Genomic DNA, 13,202 nt, shown 5'->3' with positions numbered 1-13,202 from the left:
GACAGTTTTCACACGACTGCATCTATAACAGCATTCTATTCAACTAGAATTACATAAAAGTGCCCAATATTTAACCATAGAAATTTGTAATTTCACATTCATCACTGTTGTTCTATTCATGACCATATTTCTTGAGAAAAATCTGCACAATTAATTCACATTACTTATCATTAACAGTAACAATAACACTTGAAATAACAAAACTTCATTAAAACTCGCATTCGTCCTCTTCAAAGGCGAAGTTTTTATTGATTTTCGAAACCTTCAATTGGTCATTTAACAAATGATATGCCTGGAAAGAACATTGTTGAAATTATTCTTGGTGAAATTGTTTTGCTTTATCACAAGTTATGGTCGAACAACTGGATGTGGTAATATTAAATAACTAACAATCTGAAGGAAAATATTAAAACAGAAACTTTAATGAAGAATTATCTACTCTTACAATTAATATGATTTATTCAGGTTAGTACAAACACCTTATAAAATGTTCACGGCAAAAAGTGGAGGAATATTTAATCCATTGCGTTCGGAGGTAACACTATCCTAGACCAGTTGGCGGGCGCCTAGGAATACCTATGCGGGCGACCGGTAGACCGTGGACTACCGTTTAGCCATCTCTGGTCTATAATATCAACTTGCTTGTTGTTTTATAAAAGTCATCCTCTTCCGGTGATTACCTTTACCCATTTACATGATGTCCAATGGAATTGTTAAATCTGGTTGGGATCCAACTTGGTACCTTTTTTCAGATTGTCGACATTGAGAGCAATCGGTCGGTCGGACGGGATAGGTGGAATAGCCATCTAAGAATTATTGATATCAAACAATATTGAGATTTTTGGGTAGTTTAGATATCGATCTTACTGAAAAGAGAGAACATTTCAAGCATTCAAAATTATCCACAGAAAATATGACAATTTCATAACAAGCCATTTCATAGAACAAATCTCATGTTTACACTGAAAGAGACCCATCGTAGCTAATCGTAATCCACTAATATCAGTTCACCCATCCAATTCCTTCCAGAATAATGCTTTATCTTCCTTTTTCCAAGTCTCTTCTCTTGTCGCAACAACAACAACAGGATCAGCCATCAAGTCTGAGGCCAAAAGTTTCGAGTCCTAGTCACAACAACTCAAAGCAGCAGCAACCGCTGGGGGCGTTCCCTTTTGTAAAATCGAGCAGTGTTGGTAACGTCATTCCGGCTACCCGAACCGAGGATATTTTCTCCGCCGGCCGGCCCGTTGAGGTTGCTCCCGACGATCCCGTTCTGAAGAAGGGTACCAAGCTAGATTACCTTAGTTCACCGACACGAGAGGTCTATCTCGTTCCTGCCGATGAACCGATAACGCCGCGATCCCACGAATCCTCCTCGGAGCCAAGCATGGCTTCGAGACCGGACGAAAGTTTGACGTTCAGCGAAGATTCTGACGTGACCCGAATCTACGAAATTGGCACCGGAGAAGCCAAGGTAATGCACGGAAATGTGATTGACAGTGCCACACCCGTCACCGCGCCGTGTCCAGGTACATCCACGAATGAGGAGACGAAGGATGAAAATGAGAGCAACTCGAAGGAGGAGGAAATTCTTGAGACTATCCCTCAAATCAACGCTACTCCGACCGAATCTGATTCGCATTCGGCAAAGTCTACCAGTCCGGTGTTACGCAGAAACAGCGTACTGAAGACGTTCCATGCCCAGGCTAAGCCACTGGCTCCGAGCACGATCAAATTCTTTTCTCCAAAGCCATTCACGGGTTCAGCAGGAAGTCTAGCAGGTTCTTCTCCCTTGTCCATGTCCACCACTGAGGTGAGGGACCTCCCGCAACAGGTAGGTTGCAAACATTTCGCTGCATTGGATACATAATTGTAAATATTATCTGTTTGCAGCCACCTAAGCATCACCATTCATCGCTCCACATTGATTTCCCGGCCAGTCGTAATCTGCCTTCGCACGATTTCACCATCGAAAAAGAAGTAATGGAAGTTCTGCCCTCCGTGAAGGAGCTAGCCAAGTGTTACAGCAGAAGCCAGCAAGATGTAAGCGAAGAACCGAGAGCATTCGTGAAACCGAAGGTGAGTCGTTTGTTGCGGGTTTTGGCTTTTTTCTAAAAATTGCTTCAGATTGTAAGGATGGATGGAAACAAGCTGCTGTGGATCTAAATATGGTTTATTGTGTTTCGAGAGTCTTAAGGGGGGACCCCTGTCTGGAAGGTCGGAACATAATGAATTTTCTTGGATTTTGACGTGGGACTACGTCTAACCGGAATATATGGGGGGTAAAATGAAAACATGAACACTGAACATGCAGGAAAAAATGAAAGATTTCGAATGCTTATAACTCGAACATTTCTTACTGAATCGGAAAGATGTTTGCATCAATTGATAGGGAATATTTCTACGCATCTATCGCAGTTAATAAAATGTTGTTTTGCATTAGATAAATAATTGAATAACTGTAAAATGTTAATCGTTGTCTATACACCCTAACTGCCTCGTTTTGATTGGCCCGCTTTAGGGTTTCCCCAACACAGACTTCAAAACCAAGCAGCCTTGGAGAAATCGGAATTGCAAATACATGAAAGTTGGGGGACTTTTGTTCTCTCCGAAATGTGTTCCCTAACACAGACTTCAAAACCAAGCAGCGTTGGAGAAATCGACATTGCAAATACATGAAAGTAGGGGGAACTTTTATTCCCATCGAAATGTGTTTCCCTAACACAGACTTCTAATCCAAGGAGCGTGGGGAAGTTGGCATTGCAAATACATGCAAGTTGGAGGCATTTTTGTTCCGACTGAAATGTGTTTCCCTAACACGGACATCAAATCCATGGAGCAAAGGGAAATTAGAATTGCAAGTACATGCAAATGGGGGGCATTTTTGTTCCGACTAAATATGTTTCCTCAACACAGGCTTCAGAACCAAGGTGTCTAGGGAAATTGGGACAGCAAATACATGCAAACTGCGAGTACTTTTGTACTCGCTTGCCTTTGTGCAGACTAGAGTGTGTTTTCCTAATACGGTTTTCTAAACTTAGGTACCGCGCGAACTCGATTATATACAGTTTCTGATTTATTTATACTATATATAATCGAATCCTGTATATAATCGAGTCGAAAAAATTTTTTTTATTCGTTTTTTGCATGTATTTTTTTTTTGTTTTTTGAATATAAAAGAGGAATGTGATTTTCGATTCATCCTCTTAAAGTCAGAAAACACCTTTCTCACATGAAAAAAAAATTATAGGAGGTTGTGTTCAAGATACGACCGCATTGTTGACGTAGAACTACGCTGTTATTTTATATAAGTCGCTTGTTTATACCTTCGGATATTATTCTATAATGCTGTGAAATTTTAGAAACAACTGCTTAGTAGAATAATCTCTGAAATGATTTTTTCATTGTAGAATTAGTTGACGATAATTGATTGATGATTCATTCTTGCCCTCGCAAAACAATCGTATGTCGCAATTTATTACATGTCAATGCATTGAAAATTTACCTCGAAGGCTATTCCGGTGGTCTTTTCGAAATTGACATAGACTCGGCTACAGTCGATTATATACATGTTGCACCAGCACCATTATTCCATATCTCATAACTACATCAATATATCTTTGGCCCGCATGTAAACAACAACAATGACAACACTTGCAAGTATCAAATATCATGTTACATGTTATTTAGTATTGCCTCAAAGGAATCGCACCTCTAGATATCGTTCGTACAAACTAAGCGTAAACCAAGCGTCAAACAAGCGTTCACCGTAGCATGCATACAGAGCCATACATTGGTGGCTTGAAACTACTAGCAATATAAACATTTCTCATCATTCTGCGCTATTCTCAAAAGAAACGCTTCTGTTAATATTACTGGCCTCGAAAAGAGTTGCATTACTTTCTCATGCTCGAGAGAAGCGCAGCTGTCACCCTTAGTGGAGGAAGTTTTGCTACTGGCAAGCGAAACCTAATCACATACAAAATTCCAGAACATTTACTTTCTTAATGACTAAACAAGAGAAATAAACTCTTTTTGTTAATAACAACCTCGAAAACAGTAGCAATGCTTCATTATGATCAATATTAGCGCAAATGCAATCTTCAACTAGGCAGTTTTGTGACTGGCACGCGAACCCAAATAACTTATAACATTCCAGTAAGACATTCAAGACGCTTGGTATTCCCAAATAATTTTTTGGTGCACAACCTTAACGTCTGCTTCGCCATAACGTCAGTTTAATGCATTGATGCATTCTCAAAGGCACCAACGAAGCCCTTATGAAGACGGAAAATAAACAATGTTAACTGCTTGGAAAAGACTGAATTATGCCACACAGCTTGTACTCTGCTGTAACACCCATCGATGCGAATTCGCTGATGAGTTTGTCAAGAGTGACCGCCTTCACCACCAGCGGGGGAGCTTGATTTTGGTTGCTGCCTGGGCGTTTACATTTTCGACCGACGCGCCGAAATCGCCTACTTCGCTGTTGTTCGGTGCGGTGTCACATTCGCGAAGGCTCGGTTCAGTGCGAGCGCTTTTCACTGCACCAACACCACGTGCATCATTAGATGACGCTTACCTCGAAATTTTATTGCCCCTGGCAATGCGTTCGTTTTTTGCCGGGCTCGAACCTGCCTTCCTCTTCTTCTTGCTCATCGCACACTACGCGAAGCGTCCAATTTATGTTGCGGAAAGAAGAACACAAAAAACGAACAGAAAAATCAAACGACGATTTCCAAGTTGGATTACCACTGGTGGGGTCCAATCTTATATCGAAGCTCACGAAGCTCAATCTTATATCGAAGTGAACTGGATTACTCAAAAGTCCGATGCCGAATAAAAGTTTGCCTCAGAGAGATCCACTGTTTATACTCTAGGCAAGTATTCCCAATCTTATATCGAAGCTCACGAAGCTCAATCTTATATCGAAGTGAACTGGATTACTCAAAAGTCCGATGCCGAATAAAAGTTTGCCTCAGAGAGATCCACTGTTTATACTCTAGGCAAGTATTCCCCTTCATTCTTCTTCTTTTCCTTTGTTCACGGAGACTTTAAATCCTACGATTTCCCCTCCGTTGGTCGTCGATAAGTTGCTCGTTATTGATAGCTCTGTTCGGGAAAGCACTCAAATGGACAGAACAAATGTATGGGAAAATAGAAACACTTAAAGTTTTCATGAATTTTAACCATTTTATAACCAGGGGATTCTAATGTATGGCATATTAAACAAATCTTACGGAATTTCCGATTCGTTTAGTATGTAATTCGCCAAGATCCGTTCGCGGCAAAAATAGTTATTAACGTTAACTTTATTTCATAAAAACGTAACCTGTTTTCTGATTTGACACCCTTAATGAAGACGTAGTTCTACGTCAAAAATAAATTTATCCAGATTCTCTCAGGAGGTGATAGACGATTATATTTTATGAAAAAAAATCCTTCTACGCATATGTTCGAATTTCAACAATGACAGAGTTATAGAACTTTTTTTTTGTTTCGGACTCTGTTGCCTCAAACTGACGCTATATTACAAAGTACGCTAAAGAAGACGATTCTGTTGCTTTCATTTGAAAGATGAGAAAATTTAGTACAGGATATATAGTGGAACATTTTGGAAGTGAAAAACATAAAAGTTAAAAATTTTTAATGTGTTATCATTAATTTCATCCTTAAAATTTATATTTAACTAAATTGTTTCTATCAATTAAATTGAAGCTTTTTAACCGCTCTGCAGTCTATTTATTGACACCTAATTTCTTTCTTTCTTAATTTGGCTGCAATATCGATATATACAATTCCTGGTGAAAAATCAAGCGAAATTTTCAAAAAACACGATTTTTACCGCACTGTACATGTAATAGCCACTTAAATTACACCTTAACGTTGAAAGGTTCGAGTTCTTCTTGAAATAAGTATAAGTCAAATATAAAAAAAAAATCCAAACTGCATATAAACGAGACCAAAATTGTATATAATCGAATCACATATAATCGAGTCTGTATATAATCGAGTCCGACCTGTACCTGGTAAAATCGTGTAGACACTAGAGACATGGCATTTGTTCAAACTTTGTACTCACAACGCAAATATATTGAGTTCAATTCGTAATGTTTCATTCAACTTCATTCAATTCAATTTAATCAATACAAACAAATGATTACTAAGCTAAGGTAGTCAGTCCCTCGTCAATCTTGCGGTTATATCATAGATATAACCCACCCATTTTTTTTTTCGAATGTTACGAATAAAGTGAAGTGTTCGTGTATTTTGGTTATTGTTTAAGGTATATTTGAAGATGTATTTTATATTTTTTGAGTGTATTTTACATTTTTTGAGTGCATGATTATGCTGGTGGTATCGGTTCTGAAGCAACGGGGTGTCGTAGAACAAATTTCAATACAATACCTAAAGCGGGTTTTTTTGAAAATTTGAAAAATTGCCAAAATGGCGCCCATTTTTGTTAAAAATTAGATATTTTTCATGAAAAATCCATAAATAGCGATTTTTAAAAAGTCGAAAAAATGAGATATCAAAAAACGGCTATGTAACGCCTTAGATAATTCATTTTTAGATGCTGATAAAAATTTTCAGCCAAATCGGTAGATCCTGAGATATCGATACCATCAGTTGAAATAACACGGTTTCGAGAAAAACGCGTTTTAAAATTCGTACAGCAATACTATATCCCTTGAGGTGACTTCATACTTCTGGCTGTAACTTTCCAACGAAATCAAATATCGAAAAATCCTTTTCGGACAACATTTCTGAGGGTATAAGCTTCTCAAAAATGCAAAAACATTTTTTTTTTCGTTTTTCCAGACCAGATTAACCCTTTAAGCAGATTTGGCAAGATCAATGTTTCTTTCAATATCAAGGTGTCAATATGATGTCAATATATTGGAAATCCGGTGTGTGTGATTTCCAAGGATCAATTACTATCCAATTTATCTTAAGAATCATTAATGTGCGATTCACATAGCACGTTACGGAGAAGAACGTCTACGTTCCGTCAACGTCTCCACCAATTCACACATGCAGTCAATGCTTCCACTAGCACCGTCACGTCAAATGCCAAACGAATGATTTATTGAATTTTATTCATGGTGTCGCCACCTACAACAATTTTAAATTGCAATGCCCTCTTTCAAATCAGCATGCCTAGAATCAGTTCTAAATTTTGAAAGAATCATTGAATTCAATTATTTAAATGCTTAAACCCCGTAGTCCGACCCTTATGCAACAATAATAATAAATGGAATAATTCTTTCAACTAGTCGCGAATGATTTTCACTTCGAAATTTGAAGCTAAGAGATATGTTGGCATAAAAAGTACAGTAAGTTACTTATAAAGCGATATGCTGAGGCACCACTCAGTGTCGCATTGGAGTAGGTTTTGACCAGTAATTGGACATTTGCGACTGGTGGCGACTTTCAATGTGGGGCCATAATTTGGGCCCCGAACTCAATGTTTACAAAAATCTCCAACTAGAGGTAAAAATGTCTAATTAAACGTGTTGCATCACAGATCTGTTCAATTAGCTTAATGTCGATGTAGATGTAAATTACTGTACAACCAAATCAAAACAAAAGCCGAGACACAAAACCCAGACAAAAACCAAACGAGCCGTCCGTCTCCGTCAATTATTCTTTTCTACAAACCCTGCCGGTCGTTTTCGTTGAACGTATGCTGACGGGTCGTTACGTTGCTGGTGTATGTGAATGTTTTCATGAGAATTGCATGGTAGAATCATTGACGTATCGTGACGTGACGGGACGTGAACGTGACGTGTATGTTGTATGTGAATCGCACTTAAGTATGTCACATCAGAGAAGTCAAGAAAAGCGCAGACAAAAATTTTAAAAATCCTTTTCAGGCGTGTTCCTAAAGATGGTTGTAGACTGTTTGACCAGAGGTCAAATATTTGATATTTTTGACAGATACAATTTGGTTGAAATTTGGTACCAGTGCTACTTTGTTTATCACTATTCAATTATCAGTAGTGGCAGACAATGTCAAAAATCGAACATGAACAAAATTTGACGACTTGAATTATGTTATGTTAACGACTGAGATTAATCTATTAAAAATCCATGATTACCTTTGCTTTATTATTTACCCCCCATTATTTGTTAATTTTTCCTGCTTTTCGTTCTTTGACCTATCATTTTGAGAGGTTTGAAATTGCGACAAGATAGAAATTTGGTGTGAAAGAGCGAATTGTAGAAAATTAAGTCGCAAATTCTCTAAACTTTATAATTAAAGTTTTTATGTAGTATTTAATTTTTGAGTTTGTTTGAATGACAGATTGAAGTTGATTCATAGAAGAATAAGATTTCATTTGATATTACGATTTTTGAAATCGACTCAATGGTTGTAAAATTATGACGTTTTGGAAGAAATCTTACTTATTTAATCAGCAAAAGGCCCACGTGGCATGTGCTGTACACAAAAATCGTCTCCATTCACATGAATTTTTTTTCCAATTGTTAACTTTCATTCTCATATTAAGGATCAACATATCATATCTTTCCATTAATCATGCCTAGTAGTAACTTAAAAAAAACAAACTCATAAACGACAAAAAGAGTCTTCGTATATTGACGTAGGACTACGTCTAACCGGAAGATATAGGGGGTGAAATGGAAATCTAGGCACTGAACAAGTAGAAAAAATGCAAGATTTGGAACGCTTATAACTCGAGCATTTCTCAATAGATCGCAAAGGTTTTTGCATCAATTGATAGGAAATATATCTACGCATCTATCATAACGAATAACATTTCATTTTTCTTGAGATAAATAATTGAATAATTGTGAAATATCAAGCATTGTCAAAATGCACTATGTGCCCATTTTTGATTGGTCCATTTTGTGCTCCTCAAATCGTACCGACTAAAACGGGCAACCAGAGCAGCAGCGAAATAGAATGAAGCACGATTGGAAAGGAAAAAGAAAACAATGAACGCAACATTGGTCGCAGTCTCACACATGCGTAATTCTCGAGCCAGCCAGTCAGCTTAAAAATCCCCGCTCCGCTGCCGTAACGATCATTCTCATTCAAACCGTACACCACATCGGTTCGTATCACAACACATCAACAAACCAACCCAAGCAGCCATGTCTGGACATGGCAAAGGAGGAAAAGTGAAGGGAAAGGCAAAATCCCGCTCGAACCGTGTTGGTCTGGAGTTTCCCGCAAGGGTAGCTAGGACGAGCGCGTTAGTACCAGTGCACCAGTCCACCTAGCCGGCGTTATATAGTTTCGGCCGCCGAAGTGATCGAGTTAGCTGGCAAAGCTGCTCGCGACGATAAGAAAACCCGCATTCGGAACAGAACACATTCGGTTCGGTGGACATCAAGACAACAGGCAGTTGCAGTGAGTGGCGAGTGGCAAACGCAATCGCAAAACGGCATCAGGTAGCAGAAGCAAAAAGTTTGTTCTTTATACAAACTGCTTTGGTGGCAAATCCAGAACAAGGCGACATCGAGGGCGTTCGAAATGGTTTTTTTTCAAAACCACGAGTACAAAGTTTTCTAAATTGGAACCATTCCATAAAACAAGGCGCTTTTCAGGGCCATTAAACCTTCCAAAAAAGAGTTTAGGAAATACAGTTCAATGCTTTCTAAAACATTATTCAAAATAATAATAAAACACAAATTGATTTTTTCATAATTTGTTTGCCAGGATCTGATGAGTATGTGAATTTGGCAGTTGTTCTGAGCTTATTGATAGTTGGGGACTTTCCAGATTATTCATTTTTCACCAATTCTTAAATTGTTTCCAGATTGAAAGTATAGTAATTTACAATTAGTTCGACATTTAGCTAATTGGACGGACATGTAATGCGACTTATTTAGTTGGACATTTGTGAACATAGAGATCCAAATTATGACCCCACATTGAAAGTCGACACTGTCCACTGTCATCGCAAATGTTCAATTACAGGTTAAAATCGCCTCCAATGCGACACTGAGTGGCGCTTCGGCACGTCGCATTGAATGTAATTTACTGTACAACATGTCACAAAGCTGGATGAGAAGAAATTTTCCAACTGTGAAAGCTGTGGCGAGTGGCAAACGCAATAACTAAACAGGAAGGTTTAACCGAACAAGATTGGAATATCGAGTGATAACAAAAACACAACACCAAAGGTTCTTTTCAGAACCATCAACATATTCATAAAGAGTAAACAGTAAACTAATCCATTTTTCAGGTAGATAGGTAGGTATTCACGTAGGAGAAGAAAATAAAACAATATATTTAAAATATATATTTAACAAAAGCTGTCCCCTTTGTTATAGTCCTACGTCACTCCGGTTATGTCCCCGACATTACCCACCCGTCTTTTTTTTATATATTTTTCACAGTTTTATAGTAGTTTTATAGCGCTTTTTTAGTTGGAGTGCCTTTTAATTGGCAGTTCGCCAGTTGGAGCACGCGTCAATCAAGAAGCAATCATCCGTCATAATTGTATGTCAGTTTTACTCAGTTTTTCAATGCCAGGAGCCTTTGAACGTTAAAATCAAAAAATTAAGGCACAGTATAAAAGTATTTAGTTTTGCAGTTCATATGCAAAGTTATACGATTTAATTAATGTTTGCTGGGGTGATTCGATTTTTTTCACTTTTTCCCAAAAATGACTTTTATCAAAAACTCATAACTTTTGAACCACTAAGCCGATTCAGATTATCGATACATCAAATTGAAGTTAATGAGCTAGTCTTTTTTGGAAAAAATGTCAAACTTGCAAGAAATTTGAATTTTTTTTTTTCTTGTAATTCTTGATTGTATCCGTTTTTATAGTTTACATGGTTTCGGGACCAACGGCGCTATATTTTTCTATATTTTTTCTTGAAAACTAGGGATTTTTAACTCAAAATTAGATATGTTCTTTTTTTCTTTTTTGAGTTATAATTTTTTAAAGTTAACCGATAGTTCGGAATATTAATTTCTTCCCCTTTTTCCTATTCTCAAAAATTCATAACATTTGAACTGCTAGAGCGATTCAGATGATAGATATATCAAATTAAAGCCTAGAATTTTTTGGAAAAATATTGCACTTGCGAAAAAAATTAATTTTGTTTTCGTGATTAATAATTGTATCTGTTTTTTTATAAATAAAAGAAATAATTTTTTGCAAGTGTGAAATTATTCACTTGAATTAACTATGTCGATTATCTGAATCGGTTCAGTAGATCAAAAGTTATGAATTTTTGAAAAACGTAATTTTTGGAAAAAAGGAGAAACATGATTTTTTGAACCATCGGTTAAATTTGAAAAATCATAATTTAAAAACGAAGAAGGACACATTTTTGGATATGATGTCTAAAAAATCCTCAGCTTTCGAGAAAAAATATAAAAAAATGTAGCGCCCTTGAATGAAAACTATAAAGAACAATTACGAACAATAATTGGCATGGAATATATATAGTATATAATTTGGTGTTAATTTCCCCGGCAGCTAAAAAGCTGTGTACTAAAAACTAATTGACGTTAACGTTTCATTACCTTGTAAATTCTAGATACAATACCAACAGAGGGTATTAAAAAAATGGCTTTTTACGGGGTGTGTTCGAAACTGAAAAAAAAGAAATTTATTCAGAAATCATATTTTTAAGTTGTTTTTTAAACGTACATACATTATTTAGTCGTATAATTATTGTATCATTCAATTTATTCCGATGAGAATGCTTCAAAATATATCAACTGATGCTCTTACCACATTTTAATTTTTTTTTTCAATGTTCAGTTTCTATGGCGAAGCTTCATTCGTAAATTACACATTTGTCATCATTGGTGGAATACGACCATAAATGTTGTTATGAATAGAACAGCAAGTTATGATTACAATACATATGGGTTTATTTTGATAATGCATTATACATATGCCGATAAAAATGCATTATAATATTTGTCCACAGCGTTTCAGCGTGTATATGTATATTTTATTCAATTTTCAGTTTATAATTTCTATCCCATTCGCCGTGTTTATCATGATGATGCTAACATTATATACGAACCTCCCACCTTATATATGATGTCTCCCACCCTCTTAGAGACATCTTAACAATATGTTCAATTTTTAGAGCGTAAACCATCTGTCAATTTTTTCACTGTTTACATTTTCTTGCCACAAATCGTTGCCACTTTTTTCTCTCAAGTTCCACTTCTCTTCTCTGGTATAAATCTGATACAAATGGTGTGCAAGCATGATGTTTACAGTATTTGTAAGTGTTATACTACAAGGGCTGAAAAGTACCGGGATTTTTCAACAGATGGCGCCACTAAAAATGAACAAGATTCATTTCGAGAGGTTCATCTGTCACTGGCTTATATGTAAAGTTTCATGATATTTCGTTTATTCGTTCGCAAACTACAGTTGTTTAAGTGTCACTTAAGTGTTTAAGTTTCTATTTTAAAAAAAATGTATTTTGATCATACATTGTTTTTTTTTATGGGAACACCCCCTGAACAATCAATGCAGTGGTTGGCGAAATGTTATTCCACTTCTGCTCCTTCGAGAAAAATAGTTTATCGGTGTTTTAGTGAATTTCAAATGGGCCGTACAATCACTGCAGATACACCGCGCTCTGGAAGGCCAAAAAAGGCTACGAATCCAGAAATCGTGAGACAAATTCATCGATTTGAACGATCGTAAAGTGAAGTTACGTGAGTTAGCTGAGGGCGTTGGCATTTCAAAAGAACGAGTGGAATACATTTTGCACGACATTTGGACATGAAAAAGCTATCCGCGCGATAGGTGCCGCGTTTGCTGACCTTCGATCAAAAGCAGCGACGCGTTGATGATTCAACAGTCGGTTTGGCGTTGTTGGAGCATAATTGAGTGGACTTCTTTCGGGGATTTGTGACAATGGATGAAACGCGGATCCAATACCACACTCCTGGGTCCAATGGGCAATCTTCAGAGGGGCACTGAGGCATATTTCGAAGACTTAGACGTTTCGTACTACAGGAAGGGAATCGAAATGTTGAAAAATCGTTACACCAATTGTATTGCCCTCGATGGAAACTCTGTGGAAAAACACATACCACGTGGACAACTTTAGGACAACACGTTAAACAAATATTTTTTAAAAGTACCGTCGATGGGGGTGAAAATGGGTCAAAAATTGTAGTTTTAGAACTTTTTGTTGAATAACTATCGTAAATTAGAGTAAAGCACAATTCTGATTATGTA

At 37.0% G+C, this 13,202-nt stretch overlaps 1 protein-coding gene across 11 annotated transcripts in view; it reads left to right on the top strand.

Moving 5' to 3' along the window:
• The window catches only part of LOC129771390 (uncharacterized), a 174,903-nt gene that overhangs the window by 158,652 nt on the left and 3,049 nt on the right, over positions 1 to 13,202 (top strand). For all 11 annotated transcript variants that reach the window (XM_055774984.1, XM_055774988.1, XM_055774981.1 and 8 more), the window contains 2 exons: positions 1,058 to 1,834; positions 1,894 to 2,079. In XM_055774984.1, coding sequence (XP_055630959.1) covers positions 1,058 to 1,834; positions 1,894 to 2,079 — 963 coding nt within the window. The remainder of the gene's footprint in view (positions 1 to 1,057; positions 1,835 to 1,893; positions 2,080 to 13,202) is intronic.

Source organism: Toxorhynchites rutilus, chromosome 2 (assembly GCF_029784135.1).
Source record: "Toxorhynchites rutilus septentrionalis strain SRP chromosome 2, ASM2978413v1, whole genome shotgun sequence".
NCBI lineage: Eukaryota > Metazoa > Arthropoda > Insecta > Diptera > Culicidae > Toxorhynchites > Toxorhynchites rutilus.
Note: the sequence above shows the minus strand (reverse complement) of the source record. Positions and strands in the feature narration are given on the sequence as shown.